The 23164-nt window shown below is 34.3% G+C and overlaps 3 protein-coding genes and 1 long non-coding RNA gene across 7 annotated transcripts; 2 read left to right on the top strand and 2 right to left on the bottom strand.

Moving 5' to 3' along the window:
- Positions 1 to 1016: 1016 nt before the first annotated feature.
- On the top strand, positions 1017 to 1872 carry LOC130749486 (uncharacterized). The gene has a single exon (XM_057602855.1). The coding sequence runs from the start codon at positions 1150 to 1152 to the stop codon at positions 1732 to 1734; it is 585 nt and encodes a 194-aa protein (XP_057458838.1). The 5' UTR covers positions 1017 to 1149; the 3' UTR covers positions 1735 to 1872.
- An 8357-nt stretch (positions 1873 to 10229) lies between these two features.
- LOC130749009 (uncharacterized) lies at positions 10230 to 12201 on the bottom strand. 2 transcript variants are annotated; one of them, XR_009022820.1, is made up of 3 exons: positions 11806 to 12201; positions 11629 to 11701; positions 10230 to 10863 (listed from the first exon to the last, which is right to left on the bottom strand). It is a non-coding gene; the product is annotated as an uncharacterized LOC130749009 (long non-coding RNA). The 2 variants fall into 2 exon arrangements; XR_009022821.1 differs by having other exon boundaries at positions 10230 to 10857; positions 11636 to 11701.
- Positions 12202 to 15589: 3388 nt separating this feature from the next.
- Positions 15590 to 16186, top strand: LOC130742383 (uncharacterized). Its single transcript, XM_057594487.1, has one exon. It carries the CDS (start codon positions 15590 to 15592, stop codon positions 16184 to 16186), a length of 597 nt encoding a protein of 198 aa, XP_057450470.1.
- A 2380-nt stretch (positions 16187 to 18566) lies between these two features.
- LOC130748502 (uncharacterized) lies at positions 18567 to 23028 on the bottom strand. Of its 3 annotated transcripts, none has more exons than XM_057601733.1 (2): positions 21771 to 22307; positions 18567 to 21568 (listed from the first exon to the last, which is right to left on the bottom strand). In XM_057601733.1, exon 2 carries the CDS (start codon positions 20509 to 20511, stop codon positions 19903 to 19905), a length of 609 nt encoding a protein of 202 aa, XP_057457716.1. In that variant the 5' UTR covers positions 20512 to 21568; positions 21771 to 22307; the 3' UTR covers positions 18567 to 19902. The 3 variants fall into 3 exon arrangements, 2 of the variants coding, with proteins under 2 accessions (XP_057457716.1, XP_057457717.1); XM_057601734.1 differs by having other exon boundaries at positions 18567 to 21560; XR_009022714.1 differs by having other exon boundaries at positions 21070 to 21568; positions 21771 to 23028.
- Between the last annotated feature and the right edge of the window lie 136 nt (positions 23029 to 23164).

Below are 23164 nucleotides of genomic sequence, written 5' to 3'. Positions count from 1 at the left end.
GAGAAAGAGCTCCATTAAGCATCTAGCCTTTGCAAGAACGTAACCGGAGATAAGACAGCAGGAGAAGCTCATGAGGTCGTCGTGGCTAGGACATCACCATTATAATCTCGAACTATGAAACTAAACCAACCATATCATAAGCAGAAATAGGAGTGTGTCATTGCAGTAGCCAAAACCATCATTGCATAGGCGCATGGCATGTGGTCTTAGGAGCGAAAAGGCACCTTGAACACACTGAGTCCATCTCGGTCTCAGACTATCAGATTAGATCGAACCATGAGAAGATTAAGACAAGCACGCCAAACCATCTCCTTACATCTAAGCGAGGAATCCACTTTCCACAATTTTTTTTCCAGCAACAAACAATCAATGAAGGCGAAGCCAAGGTCGACCCCTCTAAAATTTTTGGAGATTATCTAGTATAATTCGATTTGTTCGTCTCTATTAAAATAAGAATAAGATAGGCCAGGTATTGTAGAGTCGTTGCCAGCAACTTAAAACTACATTGATTGAATATGGTTTAAGAGGATATGGACATGCAAATTTATGCGCTATTTTTATTTCTAGGTCATGTGAGGAGATGAATAAGGATTAATCTTACTTTTTTTAAGGAGCGATTAATCTTTTTAGAATATGAGTTATGTCTAACTCTACGAAAAAATAAAAGTGATTAAGGGATCAAGGTTACTCTACTCATTACCAAGAATATGTTAATATATCTCTAGTAAACATAAAACACAAATATGTTGAACATCTAAAGTATGGAATTGGCCCTTCAATGTGCGGCTAGCTTGAGGTTGGTTTCAACCTAACCACACTCTTTACTTTTTTTTTACAGGCAACCACACTCTTTACTTACTTTACTTCCTCTCCTCTCCATTCCTAAAGTAGAGCCTCCCCCAATAATGCTCTCATTAAAATAATAGTAAAACAAAGCAACTCATTACCTCCACAATTTTCTTCTTCTCTTCTTTTCACCCATCTCCTGCTACCACTATATATACACCCCCATCACACCATCCCTCTTGCCATTCAAACCATTTCCTCTTCTCTCTCAATTCAAAATATCTCTCTCTCTCTCTCAAATCATTCAAACAAAAACATCTTTCTTATTTCTAAAAGAAAACTAAAGAAAAACAAGAAGTAGAAATGGAAATGGAAAGTAATGCACCAGCAGTAGCTAAAAGAGTGTGGAGTATGGTACGTGTGGTTTACTTCATGTTGAGAAAAGGCATCTTAAAAGGCAAGCTCATGATGGATCTCAAAAATATCATGCTCAGACGCCGCGGCAAGCTCGCCGGCAAAGCCATTGCCAACCTCATGTTCCACCACAACCACGGCGGCGCCACCACCACCTCACACCCTCAATTCTCTGCCTCCAGGGAGTATGAGTTCAGCTGCAGCAACACCCCCAACTACAACTTCTTCTCCACCGGGAAGCGCAACCGCCACAGCAACCATCACAACAACCACTTCTTCACCAGCGCTCACGTGCCGCCCAGGCAGGATGACGAGGCGGTGACTGCAAACGCCGTGAAGGCGGTGCTGGAGATGCTGAACAGTGATACAGAGGTGTTCTATTCCCCTGCTCTTCCCGGGAAGGTGAGGCAGTTGAGGGTGACAGACTCGCCGTTTCCGCTGCGAGAGGCGGAGGATGAAAAGGACAACCAGGTGGACAAGGCGGCGGAAGAGTTCATAAAGAGGTTTTATAAGGATTTGAGGAAGCAAGATTGAATTGATTTGAATTTTGGATTGAATAGAACCTACTACCATCAACTATGTAAATCATTAATAGCGCAGATTTTTTCCCCTTTCTGCCATAATGTTTCACCTATATAATTGAATATTGATATGAGTTCATGCCGTGGTAAATGACTTTTTAAAATATCACCAAAGTACATAAGTGTGTGTTTGGATGCAAAGGCTCTCAAAGGGACCTAGTCTGGCTGACTCGAGCTGGCTTGCTCACCACATGCTATAAGAAAAGAAAGGTGCTTGGTATGATACCACAATACTTAGTTGGGGTATGATTCATAAGATGATGTGTACCAATTAAATAAATCCATAGTGTAATTAATTAAGCACTTTTTCTTTTTGTTTTTCTGTTATTATTAATTTTATCATTTACAAAGTAGTCCTCACTTAATGTATTAATTGAGAATAAATCTCCTCCTCTTCCTTCCCCAAAACACTGAATTCCGTCAGTGGCGCAGGAGGTTCAGGTCAAATCTGCAAAGGCTATGAGCGGAGGAGGAGGCGTCGCCGCCCTCAGTAGTAGTCACAGCGATGTCGGTATTGGCGGCGTTGACGCTGCTGTGGTTATTGTTGCTGCTCTTGTCATTTCGTAGTGGCACCGCTTGCGACCGTCAAGGGTCTGGCCAGTAGGGAAGCTCTTGTGACAGATTGAACACTTGTGCATCTTCCCGCTGTTGCTGATGACCGTGACAGTGGAGGTCGAGACGTTGTCGTTGACGGCGGTGGCGGGATGAGTTTCCGATGAGGATTTGCAGTGGCTGGCTTTGTGGCCGTCGAGTGCTTGGTAAGGTGGGAAGGCTTTGTTGCACACGCTGCACTTGTGAGTGAGTTTCAGCGGTTGTGATTGTGGTTTGGCTGTGATTATGACTGTGAATTGGATGATGATTCTGCACACAAGGTGTTTGTGTTATTGTCTCGGTTGTTTTATGTTTTAGTTAAAGGACTTCTTCCTTCTGGTTTTCTTTGTTGAACCTTTTGTTAAGATTTCTTTTACCAAACAATAAAGGAAAGTCATTTTAAAATCTCTAAGTCATTAACTTTTTAATAGATCTAAATGGAATTGAAGATACTACAGCAAGAGGGTTATAAATGGAGAAAATTGAGCGTGGTGTTTAGTGGTGGGGGATTTGCAGAAGAAGAAGAATCGTCGCTAATGAGGGGATAAAGGAGAAGCAGGTGGTGAGTAGGAGATCCTTGAAGCTGAATCGGTCCTCTTGAGGGAATGGGGATTCGATATGGTAGGGAGGGCTTGTGGATCTTTTTTCCAAATCTGGATTATGGAAGATAAAGTGGGATTTTGATTTTGGTGAGGGAGATGCTAATGAAGAAGATGAAGATGAAGATGAATTTTTGGGTTAAGATGAAGCTTAATCTCTTTTCCTGAATGTGAAAACTCTAAATCGCACAAAAAAGAAGTTTCATGAAATTGGGTTACCACTTAATGAAACTACAAAAATATTAGGACCATAACATAATTAATACAAATCTTTTTTTGTGTTTTTCGTTATTTTTCAAAAAGAAAAATAAAGAAGTCAAAGTTTACAGTCAAAACAACTCATATTGGTCCACATCACTCAGGTATGATACAATTGTGGTATGGTAGCGTTTACCTAGAAAATATTTCTGACCGCAATGGCATGCCGACTTTAAAGTTGGATAAATCTAAGGCATATGAACGGGTTGAAGGACCGATTTTAGGAAAGTGTCCGAGTGCAAATGGGTTTCCCAGGTGCCTAGGTTTCCTTGATCATGGACTGTGTGTCGACAACACACTTTCAAGTTTCAAGTTATGTTGAATGGCAACCCAAGGTACCATTTGATCTTGGTCGGGGCTTGTGTCAGGAAAGCCCCACATTCTCCCTGTTTTGATGAGCTGAAACAACTTATGGGTGTAGAGGTAGTGGAAAGTTAATTATGGCCTGGCCAGTATCTCGGGCTCTCGACGATCCTATTCCATCATCCATGTGATGCTTTATTTTACAAGATGGTTTATGTGTTGAAATTGAGAGGATGATTAGTAGGTTTTTCTAGAGTTGGGTTCCAGAGTTTCAAAGGCTTCAATATCTCTTTGGAGGAAAAATTTGGTGGAGAATTCTGAAGAATCTTAATTCACTCTTGAGAAATGTGTTCAAATCAATTTACTTCCCACATTAATCTATTAGCTAGGGAGGCGAATAAGAGTAGTAAACCAAGTTTTGCATGATCAAGTATTTCTCTACCAAGTGGATGTTTGAAGAGGGTGCACGGTGGAGGGTTGGTAATGGAAGGAAAATCTAGACTCCAAAGGATAAGTGGCCACATCTATGATCTATCTAAGGAGTCTCTTTAATTTTCCAAGAGGATTTTGATTTGGAGTGGGGTATTCGTTGTGTTGTTGATTGTTGTCTCATGTGACTAATTAGGGCCGGGGTGCAATAGTGACTTAGTCGAGGTTCCTCTCTGACCTCCCACAACAAAAAGTGTCTTGTAACTACCTGTCCTATCTTCACCTCAAGAGCTTGCGGAGGCCTCGAGCTTTTGGTGAGCGCTCTCCATGGCTTCGGACACAGGCTTTCGGTTTGTGTCCTTGAAACGAATTGTTTTTAGTTATTTGAGGCGTGGCACAGATCTATGCAATATAGTTCTTATTTAGTTTCTATTTTAAAAGATTGTGGAGACTTAATCTCATCGGTTGATCCTTTTTTGATTTCCTTTGTTCACCGCTCTGTTGTGGCTAGCTCACTTAATCTCCCTAATGCTACTATTTATTCTTTCTTTTTTGCCTTGCAAAAAAAAAAATCTTCTTTTCTTTTTTTTCAACTCAGTTGGGTTGAAGAGATTCCTCCCAACCTTAATGCCTTTGTCCAGTTGTGCCTTCTTTATTTCTTCTTTCTAATGCAAAAGAAAAAAAATTGTAAAAAAAGTGAACTTGCCTACACCAAGGGATCAGGGTTTCGAAGGGAGCGGATTCGCCCCTTGTATGCAAGATATTTGGCTTGGTCCGTCAATACCTAATTTTTCTCCCTTTTTATTAAGCATGCTGCTTTAATTTGCCTTTAATAGTGCTCCTCTTCTTCCTTTGCTCACTTTGCTACCTAAAGTTTACTGAGTTAATTAACAACTATTCTTTAGTAGTAACAACTATTCTTTATTACCACTTTTCTTTGATCTCGTGAATATTCATTTCAATTAAATCTCAACAGAATTTTCGCTTTTAAAAACATCAAAACTTGTATACTTATTTATTAAACAATGGGTCGACCTTGACTTCATCTTCAGGATGGCCTTCATTGCCTTCAGGTTTTTTTAAATCATGCATAAATTATATATAGGATTGGTGGTATCTAGAAAAATGGAAGAACAAAAGTTTGAATTTTGAAAGCAATACATTCAGAGTTCTAAAGAATTATGTTATGATGTTCCTAAGTTTATTATCAATATGGTTTTAATCAAGAGTAACTTGATCCCCACTTGCATGTTTATCAATCTTCAAATTTTTGAACCATTTGATGTGTTTTTCTTTTTTAAAATATATCTCATAATATCTTAATAAGCCTCATAATTTCTCTCTAGTAAAGTGGCAAGCAAATTATGACCAAAACCGCTCATTTTAATGAGCCCACATCAGCAAGTTCGGTTAACTCCTTAACGGCAGATTGAAGAAAAGATGAAAATCACTCACATCAAAAAGACCTATGACCAAAACTGTTCGTTTTAAAAATCGAGGATCAGTTTTGCACAATCGTGTTAGATTTTGGACCAAAAAGACAGTTAAGCCAAAATTTTCCTCAGTTTATGATTTTTTTTTATTAACTCAGTTTATGATTGATAACTAACATTCTAACTATTTTTATTTAATACTTAGTAAATTATTATAAAAAAAAATGAAAAGTTGATAATTAGTAGTTAATATAATTAATATCATGAAAAAGTTATCAATAATTATTTAATTATTTTCTCAACTTTATGTCAACAATTAATATATTAATATATGCATAATAATAAAAATAAAAATAAATAACTAATTAATCCTTTTATCATTGAAAATATCAAGTAAATTTCAATTCCTCTAAAACAAAAGTGAATTTCACTTATATATATATATATAATACTATTATATATATTATTTTTTTGTTACAAAGAGGAAGACATATATAAATCGATTTGATATAGTTAAATTAAAACAAAATCGATATTCTAAATTTAATACTTAATACAATTATTATATATAAAAATAGTAATTAGTTTAATGTATTACTTTAAATCATTCCTAAATTTGTGATTAATAGTAAAAATAATATTTATCTTAATTTTAATACATGAGAAATTGAAAACATTTACAATTAATATTGTTATTAATGAAGGTCAAGTCAATTTTACATGATTTTTTATGTAAAATAAAAAAATTATGTAAAATTGACTTGACCTTCATTAATATAATATTATTATTATTATTTACAAATTTCCTAAATTTGTGATTAAAAATTATAATTTAAATAGTACTAACCTTTAATTTTAGATATGAGAAAATGAAAGTTTTTACAATTCGTAATTTATATAATGAATAACATAAAATTTTATTATTAACTAATTAATATAGTTACAAAAAAATAACTAATTAGTATTTCAATAATGTGAGTCAATTTCACTTTTACTTATTATTATCATTATTATTTTTTATTTTTTTCTCAAGTTGTAATTAATAATTACAAATTTAAAAACAACATTTTTTATTTTTAAATATGAAAAACTGAAAGTTTACAGGTTAATTAGTATATTGAATAATTTATGTTGTCTTTCCACTTACCTCTGCCGCATCTTGTTCCTTGTTATGCAGCGGTTTTGGTCTAGAGACTTGCTATAGCTCAATTAAGTCCCTTTTTAGCTTTTTTTTATTTTTCCAAAACTACCCCTTCAGCCTCATAATAATATCAACAAACATTACTTTCAATTTCAAAATACAGGCTTAATTGTACTTTTAGTCTCTGGTGTCTCGCAAATGTGTGATCTAGCTCCCTTATGTTTAAAAAGTGAATTATGCCCCTGATTTCCCAATTTGTGAATATTGGGTCCACCCGTTAGTGTGTTGTCTAACATTTAACAGATATTGCTTGTGTGACCTTCTATTGACACCGCTTTAACATGTTGTTGGCACCCAAAAAATTGTGACGACTATTAGAGCAGCCAAAACGTCTCGTCTGCCCGCATGACAAATTAGTCGTTAGGAATGTTAGCCGAAGGCGAGAGATTAGCTGATGGGAGGTCAGAAAGGAATGTCCAAGGGTATGAATGTGGAAAATATTTGAGGAAAGGTGAAGAGACTCCAAGTGCACGTTATAAGATTGTTTTTAGCTTCTAGAAGGTCCCCACGTGTTGAAAACACTAAGCGGTTCACCCCTTCAATTTCAAAAGAGGTGTTATTGCTTAAGAACTAGTTGATACAAGGAAGGTTGACTTAGAGTACCAACTGATCAGGATAAGCAAACTACCAACACCCCACGACTTGTACATGCATGTAAACACCGGGAAACGTGAGCAGTGGCAAGTGCTTGCTAACTGTCGTAGGTTAACCGAAATTGCCTCTATAAATAGAGGAATGGTCATTTGTACAAAATACAACTCGTCAATCAATCAAACTTCAAATTTCCCGCATTATCTTTATCATTTTACTTTCATGCCCTTACTTTCCAGTATTTAAGTTTCTTTGTAGTATGTCAGCCTTTTGTTATTTTAGCACATTATTTATTCAGCTTTCAGTCGTTTACTTTCAGCCATTTAAGCTTTTATTTAATCATTTTCATTCTTACCTTAGTTTACTAGGCTTGTTACATACACAACTTCTCAATAGTGATCAGCCGATTACTAAGAGATTTTTAGAGTGTCTTATGAATCTGCATTCAGGAATAGAGTCACTTCCTTGAGTAATCGCCTGATTAGATCACTACATCAGTTTTCTCAACCGACCCACACAATTACCCAGTCCCCTAATTATTTGTAAACCAAAAATTTGGCACACCCCGTGGGACTTGTCTCTCTATTGCTAAGTTTACACCACACCTTCTCATGATGTAAATTGACGCATGCAATTGAGGTCTAGACGCAAAATGGATCCTACAAACAATCGTAGAGCAATTAGCAGCCGAACCCACCCATGGGCACTACTTCTACCACTACATCGATAATACATTTGAACCAACTATGGAATCTACAGGTCATGTTGCGTCCACGACAATCGTGATTACAATCCCTCCTTATGATGATGCCATAGACATGACTGACGATGGGATATACCCGAGTATGGTTACTACTACTACATCCTTTATTCGGCAATAAATTGGCCTGGGCATCAACGATATTATTGCTCAAGTTTCCAAAAACATAGCCAAAATCGTGAAACCCGTGCATAATGAGATGCACTTTGCAAGGAGGAATCACAATGGGGGAGGCCAAAGTCACCCCCTCATTTTGCTCAGAATGTGTCCCCACTTGGGGGGAAATCCGTCTAGGGTTTTCTTACCACGGATCCCCTTTAGTATGTACTAGACCTGCATCACATGTTGCTCATTGGAGGCAATAGAATGAGGTTAATCTAACTTAAACAGACATCTCAACTTCAAGTCCTCGTTAATGCAGTTATGTGCATTGCACGTGTATTGCGCGGGGAAAAATCCTAACTTCGGTATGTGTCTATGCAAACTTCTCACATCCATCATATAAATATTAATAAAATATATTAAATAATTAGATTCAAAAATTTATCTATTTTTATATGTTGTAGTTATTAAACTACCTCTTATTATGTTTTTTTTGTTACAAGAAGAAAAGACCTCTGATTTTATATATATATTAAATTGTGTTTTTAGGGAAACTAAAAATGCACCAAAATAAATAGCCTTAAAAATAATGAGTAAATATTAAAAAAATCAAGATATTGTTATGCAATGCAAGAGGTATTTGTTATAAATTCAGAAATATATATATATATATATATATATATATATTAAATTAATTTCATTACAGGTTATTAGTGCAAAAAACTTTATAACGTGCTTAGGAATGCTTTTAAATATTTACATCAAATAAATTTAATATTTTTAATAGATAAGTTTATAGGTTTGGATCTTTTGTAAAAGAACATTTTCATCTATTATTATAAAACTTAATGAAACCACATCTCGCGTGTTGCTCTTGCGGCGGGCGCTGTAGGGGCGGATGTAGCAGTCGTGATGGAAGCGGCCGAAGAGACTGCGACTGCAAAAAATTTAGCGGCGGTTTAAGCTATTTAGCGGCGGCTAGACTAACCATTTAGCGGCGGTTACAACCGCCCCAAATGCAATTACTTTTTCTTTTGTTTTCTACATTTGGCGGCGGTTACAACCGCCGCTAATGTGAAAATTGGAAAATTTTAAAAACTCAGTTGTTGTTTCAACCACTGCTAATAGTGCATTTTTCAGAAATGATACCTTAAAATCAATCGTTAGTAACCACGTATAAGACTACCAAATTCCAATCTACTTGTCACACAAGAATCATTTAAAATCAATCAACAATCAAAATTATCATGCACAATATAAAAGATAAAAACTTCCCACAAAATATCCTAAGGTCATACCAATATTGGCTAAGAGTCTACCATGATTGAATTACATAAAAAACACAATAATTTAGCTCCCTGGTATATTCAACCATTTGAAATGCATAAAAAGGATGATAATAAGTCATTGGTTGGTCTGAGCATATTAAGTTTAATAATCAACCATTGGGAGAATGGAAACGCAATTAAAACATTAGAAAAGATAAGATTTCCATAAAGGAAGATAAATTTGTAAAACAAACCTGACAAATGTTCTAGCTTTCCCTCCGCATATTTTGTTTCTCTTCTACTCATGCAGCTGATGACACTCAGCTTTTAAGCAAAGGTTTCATCCAAGTAACTCAGGCATTCCTCCAAGTTCCAAGTCTACCTCCTGCAAATGAAGAAAAGCAGGTTAAGAAGCATATTTAAAGAACTAGAAAATGGATGCATATCAAGAATTCAAGGTTGCCACACTATATGATAAAATCAAATTAAAATCAATTTTACCAGTGAACTAAATGTGTATGATATGCTAATTATATAAACTAAAAGCACTTTATACAAGTCAAAACAAAAAGGGGTCACTTTCTATATCTTGAACAATCTGTATCTATAACCTAAACTAACCAAATTTCATTCAAGCAATTCATTGGTGATTGATATAAGTGCAAAAATCTAGAAGCAAAATTCATCAAATAAATGTTTGATTCATGTATTACAGAAGAACAGCTTATGGTTCATGGCTATATAAATTATCCCTTTTCCAAATTTATCTCATTATCTATAGGTTTACCTTATAAAAGCAACAAAGTTATTGCCTAGAACTTTCAATATTCACTCATAGAAGTAAATATTTGCTGGAATAAAACAAGCTTCATTACAGTTTATAACACAATACATGTTTTCAAAAATAGCTAAATGACAACATGTATGTACTTGCCGTGAGTAAGATCTTCCTTGTTCCCAATATAAAAGCAGCAGCATCAGTGACTCCAGTTGCAAATTGACCAAATGCTCAAGAATATGTGGTGTGAAAATCAATTGGAATTAAGCTCAATAGTCAATACAGCATAAAAGAAAAAAGACATTAGGTCATTATCGCCATTATTTGAATGTTTGTCAGTGCAAGTTCTGAATTTTCCTTCCGCAGTCTCAGAAAATTGGTTTGAGACTTTTGTAGCTCTGCCTAACATGATTCTATTACAACACTGTCCATACAAGTTGAGGCAAAACCCAAAAAACAAAAACTATTACCACCATAATCACATTGAAAGCAAATAGAATACAAAACAATAGACCAAATTTACATAAAAAGATTAATTTTTGTCGCTAGGACCTTCATCAACATTGCATTCTCTTGGGAAACAGATTCAAAATGTTCATCGTTGATGTATACATATAGAAAAGAAACACAAGAAGTCCAGAGATGTGATAATTTAAGAATAACATACATTGAGAAGCTGGCCAGAAGTGATGTTATGTGCATCAAGTGTTGCAGCTTGTTTCTTTGCTTGTTGGATAATGGTTTCCTCTCTTTGCTTTTTGACCTGCAACTGCAACAACTTATTTCATCAAACCCAAAAAAAAACTGCATATAGAATTTCATATGGACTATGAAGCCTAAGCTAGCTGATGAATCTATAACTATTATACTCACAAATTACGATATAAATTGATTAACTTTTCACAAGCAAACACTTAATTGAACTAGAATCCAAACAGAGATAATTAGAATTAGAATTTAGATAAATAGGAAACCCTAACCTTCACCAGGAAACCCTGCTACATAATATTCTATCATCATCATGAAAAAGCCAAAAGATAGACCCATTTAAACATAATACAATTCAAATATTCTTTCAAGGAAACAAGCTATATATCTGTTATTATGCAAAAGGTGTCTCAATTATTTAAATGTAGAACCAACACAGTCAAACACCCTAACAAATAGCCTATTCTTAGCTGGAATAGGATAGAATTTAATGTAGGATAAAATCTCCAAATTCCACATAATAATAAATAGCCCCAAATGAAAGCACTGATTTTAAAATTGGAAGCCTAAATAACATAACTTAAACTAATATCCCAATCAAAAACACAATATGGCATGGCATTGTATATAGAATTTCATATATACCCAGAGAAACAAGCTCTAGCTATACAGAATGGCAAGCCTCTGAACTAATCTTCAACTTATACCCCAACCTTCATGACACAACAATCAAATGTTGAGGGTGCATGGAAATAATCATGGACTATTATTCATATCAGAAATCAGAATGATGAATTACAAGAAACAAATAGCTATAATAACTAACCCATCACCTTCAAGAGACACCCACCTACGATCCAGAGCCGCAAGAGACACACCTTCAAGTCAAAACCTAAAATCTGTAACATGAAAACAAATAATGAAGAGGAAAGGAGATGAGTAATGTTTATTAGATATCAACTGAAGAGAATAGAGAAGACCAAAAGACAATTGAGTGGATCACCATGGCTTACAGAGTCGATGAACCAGAATGAACCACGATGTTAGGAGTTCTATGGAGGTGTTGAGGGTTTGGCCATCACCGCATCAACCTTCAGGAGGCCTTGTGGAACGAATGAGCAGTGAAGGAGAAAGAGAGAAGGGCGAGGAGGAGGAAGGGAGGGATAACGTTGAGGGAGGAAGCAGCGTGGAGAAGCTTCCACGCGGTGAGAGACCAAGAGGTGAGCGAGGTCGACGGAAGGGAGGGTCACGCCAGAGGAGAGGATGGGAACGTGGTGAGGTCGTGCAAACGATGGGAAGAGAGCATTGGGGTTCTTCGATAGAAAATTTGTGTCGGTTGCACAAGCCGCCGCTAAAATCCCGAATTTTTAGTAGTGCTTCTTCCCTCTGTTATTTTAGAGGAGGGTTTGTTGGTGTCTCCTCTTTCATGAGGATAACTGTTTATCTTTATTAATATATTCTTTTGTTTTCGAAAAAAATAAAATTTAATGAAATTATCTTATTAGTAGTTATTAAATTGAATTTATAAAAATCCTAAAAACATTGAAATAGAAAAGTCTTAAACAATAATAATAATAATGGTAATAATAATAAGTAATTAACATAACTTCTTTTTTTGAAATGAAGTAATTAATTAAGATGTATGAATCTATACTATGTGACTAATGTGAGGCAATTATAGGATTTTTTAATGAATTTTAAGAAAAGTTACATATTACTATTATTTTGGGTAATCCTTTAACACTAATTTAAATTAAATAAATATTTATTCAAGACAAAAATTTAAACTATTTTAATTTTATTATGTATTCATGTATATTTATAGCAATTATCATATACTTTCTTACAAATAAATTATCATGTGTGATGGAAATATTGAAGATAGTGCTAATGAATTATTTTACTATATTAAACATTGACTAAATTGGGTTTGAATTAATTCATCATTATAAAAAATGAAATTTCCCAACATATGTATGTATAATATTTATTTCTATAGAAATTTAAAAATCATTTGAAATAGACAAGTCTTAAATATCATAACGTTATTGAGAATGTTAACCAAGTATTTAAAAATAAAATATATCAAAAGTATTTTAATTTAATTTAATTATTTATTTATGTACAGATCGGTTCAAATTTTACTTTGTAAAAAAATGTATCAAATAAAGTTGAGTTATTTATATCATATATATTTTGCTTTAAAAAAAATTGAGTATTTTGAGGAAGAGAGGGGATTACGTCGAGCATCATCTCTTGCTCTTTCTTCCTGATCCTTACGTTCATAGTTAGGAAAGAAACACGGGCAGAGCCGGGTTTTGCATAATATAGTAATCAAACTCGATCACAATAATTTTTTAATATAAAAATATTAAATTGTTTTCAAAAACTCAATCATAATATAAATAGATTTTTTTTAAATACTAACTTTTAGTTTCAGTTTAAATTCATTACTCCACCATTACCATTTTAATATATTTAAGAATAATCTTTATTATTTTTTATAGTAATTATTGTTGTTTGAATTTTAATTTTAAATTTAAATATTTGTCTTGCCGTTTGATTTTTCTGAACTTAAACATGAATTTTATTATTCTTTGAATGACTATGCAATTGTTATAACACAATAAGTATTGATGATTTTTTATAAGAGAAAGATAAATGTAAAGATGTTTATTAGCACATCATTATTTGAACTATTTGTATACAAGTTTCAATTTGATTTAAGTGAAAAGTGATTAAGCTCTATAATGTGTTGGCCGAAAAAGAGGATAGATTTTTTTTCTTATTAGATAAGCCAAAGTATAAAAAGAGGATAGATGACGCAAGATATGTTCAATCAGTATGTATGCGTTCGTTTAATAATTGACATGCATGTGGGGACAAATTTCAGTATGTCACATCTTGATTTTTATTCCAGACCAAGGCATATGAGTGTGTGAAAATGAGAGATGAGATTCTTAACCTCATTCATTTCAAACCTCAACTCTGCCACTAATAATTTAACACATAACCACCAAGGCACTGAAGCGTGATCCAACCCTACAATCAGTGACCCAACTAGGCTCAATGACCCCAGATAAAACAGTTCCTCGATAAAGTGCCGTGCCTTTTATGTGGTGTACCACACTTCTTTTTAAACTTTCATCATGTATGCGTTAATGAATATTAATGATTTTTAAACAGTTTCTCAATAATGTAATATTAAATTTTCATGAATGATTTTTTTGTATTATTAATTATATATATTATATGATAAAATGAACTTGAAGAATCATTAATTAGATTTTGTTTTGTTGTTACAAGAGGAAAAGAACCATTAATTAGATATTTAATCATTACTTAAATTCTTATCAATTCATTCCACTAATATTAATTATGAAATATTAAAATTGTATTTTTACGTTATTTATTTAAATTAAATAACTTGACAAGAAAGTGTGAAATTAATATTATATATTAATAGAAATTACTTTAATCATTACAATTAATAATATTAAATAATTATACTATTTAGCTTTAAAAACATTTAAAGGTTAATATTATTAAAATAAATTCATTATTAAATTAATAATAATTATTTCAATGTTATTAATTACTAAAACAAATATGTAGAAAAATTATTATGAAATAATCAAATAATAGTACTATATACATTAGTAAATATTAATTATAGAAAATAATATAAGTCATTTATATTGCATAATAATAATTCTAATTAGTGACTATTATTTTAAAATAACTGAGAGTTAAAATATTTCTATAAAAATATATAACTTAACTATAAATTCACTTCTTGTAGCATGTTTTTAATAATTATTTAATATAATTCTTACCATGTTTAGGTAACAAAAAAAAGTATTTAAGAAAATATTAATGATAGTATTAATTAATATTAATATTAATTAAAATTTATGCATTTAAAGACATTTATATTCATAGTAAATTTAATAATTTATTGCATCCTTTCAAAATTATTTAGTAATTAAAATTCCCAATATATATATATATATAAAGTATTTATTTCTGTTGAAATTCAAAAATAATTTGAAATAGATTATAGACATGTCTTAAATATTATAACTTTATTGAGAATGTACTAATTAAAATTTTGGTCAAAGCTAACAACGTTATCCTCTCACATGCTCACCATGCCCCTATTTTTGAAAATGACAAAAATACCCATAAATCTTTCATTAAAACCCTCACCATTCATCTCCTTCCTCTTCTTAACCATATTCCTCCTCCTCTTCCTCATCACCCCTCACATTCCTTCTCTTCACCATTCTTACATTCCACTTCATTTCAAGTTTATTCCTTTAATCAGGTGAGCTCTCTTCTTTCTTCTGTTTTGTCATTTTTCATTTATATTTTTTTCTCCATGTGTCGTGTAGACGAAGCTCTCGCCACGGCGAAGCTTTATCTTATGTGATTTTAATTTAGATAATGTGATTTCATATATTATTTGAATTCTTAGCTTCAACATGAATGATTTAAACTATTTTAAATTATTTCTTATAGATATGGTTAGAACCAGAGGTTGTAGTTTTGCATGTGGCTCCGCACAACGCGTTCCACGTACTACATCTGCTTGTAGAGCGTGTGTTGTTGAGCAGCCACCGCAGAGAACTTATTCAAAATTAATGAAGAGGAAAAGGAGCAAGAGACAACGCCCTTGTACATGTACCTACTCCAACGCTACCATAAAAATACTTTCAAGAGACTCGTTAGTGGAGGTAGTTGCAACTGTGGCCTCACACTCTTTCATCGACCTCCACACAATCAAAATGTGTTGCAAAGATTTTCATGATGCTGCTGAAGATAGATACGTTTTGCAAAGAGTTTGTTTAGACAAGTTTCCGTTAGTACAGTGGCTTCCTAATGACAAAACAACATTGTTCTTGAACCGTTGTCGGGAATCTGGAAACATAGAGAGTTTGTATAGAGAAGGGCTGCGAAAATATTTTGATTATCCAAATGGAAATATTGAAGGTGGTCTTGAGATCTTGAAAATAGCTGCTCAAAAGGGTCATAATGAAACAAAATATGTGTATGGTATGATTTCATTATGCTCTGAAGACAATAAATTGAGAAAACAAGGTCTTGAGTATATGCGTTATCTGAGGAGGTCCAAGTGTGTTGTAAGCTCTAGAAACAGAGTAAAACAATTATTGGACTTTATGTGGAAAAACAATGGAACATTGGGACGCAATCAAAACCATCTATGTAACTCTAAGAACACATGCAAAGGGTGGAGAGTGAAGATGGGTAGATGGGTATTACTAGATGACGACGACGATGATGATGATGACATTAGCTTGTGTGAATATTGTAGATGGGATCATGAGCTAGAGATTTTTCATCGATTTTTCAATGTTCGTTAGTTATGTAATTTCTTTTAATTGTGGGAATTTATAGAAATTACATAATTGATAAACTAATGTATTTCCATTTATTTTATAGTTTCCTTAGTCGTTTTGGTACTTGATTCGGGTTTGAATCCTTATTGATGTTTGTTTGAATCCTTATGCTAGGTGCACTAAAGCTATTGGGTTTGAAGGTTCACCTATGTATTATTGGAGAGGATTATGCTCACTTTGTTGAGTAATGTTTGTACTTTCAACTATTTCATCAAATAAAAATTCAGCTTTAAAAAAATATGTATACCTTTATTTTTCTTATACATAAATTATTGTCAATACATACCGCGTTGTGTTTTTGTTTAGGGACAAGATCAATTGACCCTAAGTGTTAAACTATTTCTATTACACAAATCATGTCTTTATATTTGATGTTAGTATTAAGACCATGATTAATTATTGTTATTGATGGTGGATACCCTAATCTTACAAAAATATTAATACCATGACTAATGTTTCAATAAATAGGCATACGATATTTCTTTTAATTTCCTTAATAGGCTCACATTAGTAAAAATCTTTCAATTTTTTATTAAATTTGAAATGAAATTTTACATGTGAATATTTTAATAAAAATTTAAATCCATTATTTATTTTCAAAATCTTATGAGAAACATATTAATTTTAAATACTTCCCAAAATCATTTAATGTAAAAAGGAATATGTTATCTATTATATTTATTAAAATATGGTTTTTACTAGATCTTTCCATGTGTCACCCTACATTTATTAAAATCAATTATGGTAGTTTTTTTTTTTACTGTCAAAAAAAATTATGGTAGTTTTTTTGTTACAAATTATGGTAGTTTTTTTTTTGATAAAAAGAGCTTACAAAAAGAAAAGAAAAAGGAGAGAGTTAAACCCTCATGAACAAAGTGCCCATGCGGTCCTCTCTCAACAAATGTTCAGTCCCCTAAATTGGTGTATCCCAAACCAGCCACGCAGGCAAAGCTGAAGCGTCATGCTGTTGAAAGATTTTTACTTAACTACTTTCGAATCCTTCAAGATTCAATCGTAGTATAGCAAAGGGTTTTTATCGTCCTCAGGGAATTGGAAATACAACGCCGTTCTATAGTAAAACCACTTAAGCAATGAATTTAACAAAGTTTTTGATTGATTGTTTCGAAATACGTCGTAAATATAAAGGAAAGCAATAATAACAACGGGTTTAAACAGATTGAGAAAACTTGTTAGGATTGGGTTTCGCACCTTAACTGTTATGAATCCGTTAATTCAACACATATGAATCATTCTATTCTTGATTCCATCACACCAGTTCTTATCTAACTCATTAATTCCTTACATGAGAAGATTAACGGTTCGCTCTCCTAATTACCGATGTCTCGCATAACTAACAAAGCGAAGCGTGATTGATTCGGGTGTTTAAAGACTAACAAACCTAACTCTATGTCTAGCAATTAGGATTATTAGATGATATAACCTAAATCCAATTCAAATATGTAGTTTTCACTCACACATCAAATCTCTAATCAAGTTCTAATTGATCAAGTTAAAACAAGCTTTAAGAATAAGATTATACCATTGAAATCAAGAGATAGATAGATTCATATGTATAAGAACTAAATTAGATACATAGAGTCAAGGTACTACACCAAATCCTAACAAAGAAAAGCTTAGCTATCCATAGACATGGAAGCTAGACAAGCTTACAAGAGAAATAGGATGGAAGTGATGATCCGTGCCGACTTCGGCGTAGCTCCAGCTCGATGGAAGCTTACCCAAGCTCTAAGTTCCTTCCCTTTATGTTCTCTATCGAATTTTTCCAAAAAACCAAGTTACCTCCTGTTTTGATCAGAAAAGGGTCTTTTATAATGTGTTGTCACAGGCCTGGCCGCTGAGCGCCCCTTTTTGGCCGCTGAGCGGCCAGTTACTTCAGAGGAAGGTAATTGCCACCGCCTTGGGCGCTGAGCGGCCTCTGCATACCGCTGGGCGCCCTGGGCATCTTCAAATTCCTATTTTCTTGCTAAAATTTGTCTTCTTCATTGAATCTTCATTCCTTAAACACAAATCAAGATCATAATCAAGTTTAAGCACATTCTATCCTAAAGTACATCTAACAACAAGTTCTAAACAAAAGAAATTAGATTTGGTCAAGGTTTCTCATGAATTTACAAGGATAAGTGTTTATATTTCTCATTGAAATTAGGTAAAATTGACACTTATCAACTCCCCCTGACTTGGAACTTTGTTTGTCCTCAAACAAAAGGTATTAGCTTTCAAAACACATATATACACATGTTCTTAAACAAGCATGAGTTCTGAATAACCATTTTCAAAAGCTCTTCAAAATGCATGAATTTCTTTTGTAAGACATTTCCTCAAGGAAGATCATGTGAAGCCCACAACAATTAACCAAAATCATGATAAAAGAGCATATCAACATGAGATTCTAAGCACACTTTGAATTTCCTACTTTTCAATCAAGGATTCACTCAAAATCTTACATTAAATGCACCACTCAAGAGAGCAAGGGTAAGTGTTTCACTCACATCTATCAATGAATCACACAAATCTAACTTGCTACCCGTCTCAGTCATCATCAAACTGCATGGTTAATCAAGAATCACATAGGTCTTTCTAAGGGTTGTAATGAGGCCTGGTTTCAAAAGAATATTGGTTTTTCTGGATACTCAAAGACTTTCAAGCTAAGAGAGCATAAAATGACATCTATCACAACTATAAACCTTTCACTCTCTCCTTACCCAAGAGTCTCTCTTTTGTCACCATTCCTTTATCATTTATACTACACCTCAACCCTTTCATTCCCTTACACTTCTCTATCTTTCTTTTTCTTTTTCTTTTTCTTCTTTTTTTTTTTTGATATATACAACATTTCTTTCTTCATTTCTTTTTCATCAATTTTTTTTTAGAACAAAGATTGAGAAGTTTGACATTGATCACTACACAAAATCAAAATAAATGTTCAATGGTTTCCATTCCCCCTAACTTACACATTTATACAATCCCATTTTCTCATCATTCATGCTCTCTTAACTAAGAAAGTGAGGGAGAGACATTGTTTTTCTTTTTAGACCTTGGGGTCATATACAAAACAAGGAAATTTTCAAAATTTTTGGCTTAAGTGGGGTAACAAAGTGATTTCCTAAGTAAAGGTAGGCTATATGGCTAAGTAGTTATTTACACTAAAGAACAAAATGTCTTGATCATTTTCTTTCATTTCCATGCAATTCCACAAAATTAGAGACTCAAGCAAGTTCAACTATGTAAAACAATGATGATTCTCACATTCTCTCTAGTGTTTGGTCACACTCCCTCACCCGACTTAGGTATGTATCCTTGATTTCAAGCATTTTCAAACAAATTGAGCCTAAGACCTCATGTGAATGATGCACTAATATCATGTCATGGTATCAAGTGAGTGCAAAACACAATGATCATGAATTTAAAAACACAAAATCATGCACTCAGTTGGCATTTCATAGTTCATGCTTGCTCTCAAACCAACCAATTCCAAAGTAATCAAAAATTTGAGCAAAACAAAGCTCCCATCCCAAAATAAACATAAGCATAGTACCAACATCAAGTAAAGAGCTAAAACCAAAGCACAAAATTAAAGTACCAACATACTAAAGTATTTAAAATACTAAAACTGAAATAAAATGCAGAAAACTAAAAAGTCACTGAATAGTGGAGAGTCCTCAATCCTCTGCATCATCATCCTCATCCATGTCCTCTGCATCATAGTCATCTCCATCATCATCCTCAGGTTCCTTCTGAGCTCCTTGTCTGCTATTGCTCTCCCCAACTTTAGTAGTTGGCATGTCCTCAGGCCATTTATTGTTCTGGAGATACTCTGAATATGGCAGGCCCACATAGTCAGGGCGTGAGCCATAAATGCTATGAAAACTCTGATAAAACCCAGTAATGGCTGTATAGCACGCCTTCTGCTGCTGATTTTGGCGATCCAGCTGAGCCTGCATCTGCAATAGCATTTCTCTATCTGATAGTGCTGGTGGTGACTCTGGTTCTAATGCTGACTCCTTTGGTATACGGTTTTGGTCTCTAAGTTTCTTCAACACCTCAGTCAAAGGCTTAGGTGAGCAATGAGTGGTGATATATGGACCAGTGATGGGACTCCTAAGCTTTGTCTCAATTGTGTCATCATCGGGGATATAAGCTCTACGTTCCCTGCATAATGAAGTGATAAGGCAAGGAAAAATTAGAGAGTTCCCATTGTGAATACACTCAGCTAAGGCATTGGAGATGATTGCAGCAACATCCACAGCTCTCCCCGGCAGCGGCGCCATTTTGTTGAAAGATTTTTACTTAACCACTTTCGAATCCTTCAAGATTCAATCGTAGTATAGCAAAGAGTTTTTATCGTCCTCAGGGAATTGGAAATACAACGCCGTTCTATAGTAAAACCACTTAAGCAATGAATTTAACAAAGTTTTTGATTGATTGTTTCGAAATACGTCGTAAATATAAAGGAAAGCAATAATAACAACGGGTTTAAACAGATTGAGAAAACTTGTTAGGATTGGGTTTCGCACCTTAACTGTTATGAATCCGTTAATTCAACACATATGAATCATTCTATTCTTGATTCCATCACACCAGTTCTTATCTAACTCATTAATTCCTTACATGAGAAGATTAACGGTTCGCTCTCCTAATTACCGATGTCTCGCATAACTAACAAAGCGAAGCGTGATTGATTCGGGTGTTTAAAGACTAACAAACCTAACTCTATGTCTAGCAATTAGGATTATTAGATGATATAACCTAAATCCAATTCAAATATGTAGTTTTCACTCACACATCAAATCTCTAATCAAGTTCTAATTGATCAAGTTAAAACAAGCTTTAAGAACAAGATTATACCATTGAAATCAAGAGATAGATAGATTCATATGCATAAGAACTAAATTAGATACATAGAGTCAAGGTACTACACCAAATCCTAACAAAGAAAAGCTTAGCTATCCATAGACATGGAAGCTAGACAAGCTTACAAGAGAAATAGGATGGAAGTGATGATCCGTGCCGACTTCGGCGTAGCTCCAGCTCGATGGAAGCTTACCCAAGCTCTAAGTTCCTTCCCTTTATGTTCTCTATCGAATTCTCTCTCCAAAAAACCAAGTTACCTCCTGTTTTGATCAGAAAAGGGTCTTTTATAATGTGCTGTCACAGGCCTGGCCGCTGAGCGCCCCTTTTTGGCCGCTGAGCGGCCAGTTACTTCAGAGGAAGGTAATTGCCACCGCCTTGGGCGCTGAGCGGCCTCTGCATACCGCTGGGCGCCCTGGGCATCTTCAAATTCCTATTTTCTTGCCAAAATTTGTCTTCTTCATTGAATCTTCATTCCTTAAACACAAATCAAGATCATAATCAAGTTTAAGCACATTCTATCCTAAAGTACATCTAACAACAAGTTCTAAACAAAAGAAATTAGATTTGGTCAAGGTTTCTCATGAATTTACAAGGATAAGTGTCTATATTTCTCATTGAAATTAGGTAAAATTGACATTTATCACATGCTTTGCCATAAAATCAGCTACCGCGTTACCTTCGCGAAGAATGTGATGACACTGAATCTGCCACTGTCTCGCAAGAAGGCCCTTGATTTGCCCAATGATCGATGCATACTGATGGATCACAGGATGTCTCTCCATGATCAAACCCAAGGCTATCAAAGAATCAGTAAACAACTCCACACACCTGAAATCACGGTCCCAACACAAAGACAAACCACGGAGAATAGCAAGAAGCTCCGCGCGTAATATATATAAATATTTATTGATGATTCAAGAAAAGAAATTAATGAAATTTCACATTTGAATGCTTTCCATAATTCATGGAGTATTTGTTAAATCTCAATTATTCCTTATTTATTTATTTTAAATAATATCCAAAATCAAATCGTAATATCTTTTTAATCAGCAATCAAGAATTTACCAAAAAATCAGCAATCAAGACAAACTATTAATTTTAATTCTGATGTGTTTACTATAAATGTATAACCCATGAGAGTCAACAGTCAACACATCCTTACTCAGTGTTCATTTTGGTTCTATTCAATCCAAAAATATTCAAATCAATTCAATCTTGCTTCCTCAAATCCTTATAAAACCTCTTTATGAACTCTTCCGCCGCCTTGTCCACCTGGTTGTCCTTTTCATCCTCCGCCTCTCGCAGCGGAAACGGCGAGTCCGTCACCCTCAACTGCCTCACCTTCCCGGGAAGAGCAGGGGAATAAAACACCTCTGTTTCGTTATTCAGCATCTCCAGCACCGCCTTCACGGCGTTCGCTGTCACTGCCTCGTCGTCCTGCATGGGCGGCGCGTGAGCGCTTGTGAAGAAGTGGTTGTTGTGGTGGTTGCTGTGGCGGTTGCGCTTCCCTGTGGAGAAGGAGCTGTAGTTGGGGGTGTTGCTGCAGCTGAACTCATACTCCCTGGAGGCAGAGAATTGAGGGCGGGAGGTAGTGGTGCCGCCGTGGTGGCTGTGGTGGAACATGAGGTTGGCAATGGCTTTGCCGGCGAGCTTGCCGCGGCGTCTGAGCATGATATTTTTGAGATCCATCATGAGCTTGCCTTTTAAGATGCCTTTTCTCAACATGAAGTAAACCACACGTACCATACTCCATACTCTTTTAGCTACTGCTGGTGCATTACTTTCCATTTCCATTTCTACTTCTTGTTTTTCTTCTGTTTTCGTTTAGAAAAAAGAAAGATGTTTTTGTTTGAGTGATTTGATAATGAGAGAGAGGGAGGGGAGAGAATTTGAGTTGACAGAGAAGAGGAAATGGATTGAATGACAAGAGGGAGGGTGTGATGGGGTTGTATATATAGTGGAAGATGAAGAAAAAAAGTAGAGAAGGAGAAAATTGTGGAGGTAATGTGTTGCTTTATTTTTGTGAGTTGTGTTGCTTTATTATGCCTTTATTTTATTATTATTTTAATC

This window comes from Lotus japonicus, chromosome 3 (assembly GCF_012489685.1).
Source record: "Lotus japonicus ecotype B-129 chromosome 3, LjGifu_v1.2".
Lineage (NCBI taxonomy): Eukaryota > Viridiplantae > Streptophyta > Magnoliopsida > Fabales > Fabaceae > Lotus > Lotus japonicus.
This window is presented reverse-complemented; position numbering and strand designations above follow the sequence as displayed.

Excerpts from the sequence above, each read along its gene's own strand:
- LOC130749486 (XM_057602855.1), top strand. The coding sequence starts at position 1,150 with ATGGAAATGGAAAGTAATGCACCAGCAGTAGCTAAAAGAGTGTGGAGT.
- LOC130742383 (XM_057594487.1), top strand. The coding sequence starts at position 15,590 with ATGTGTTGCAAAGATTTTCATGATGCTGCTGAAGATAGATACGTTTTG.
- LOC130748502 (XM_057601733.1), bottom strand. The coding sequence starts at position 20,511 with ATGGCGCCGCTGCCGGGGAGAGCTGTGGATGTTGCTGCAATCATCTCC.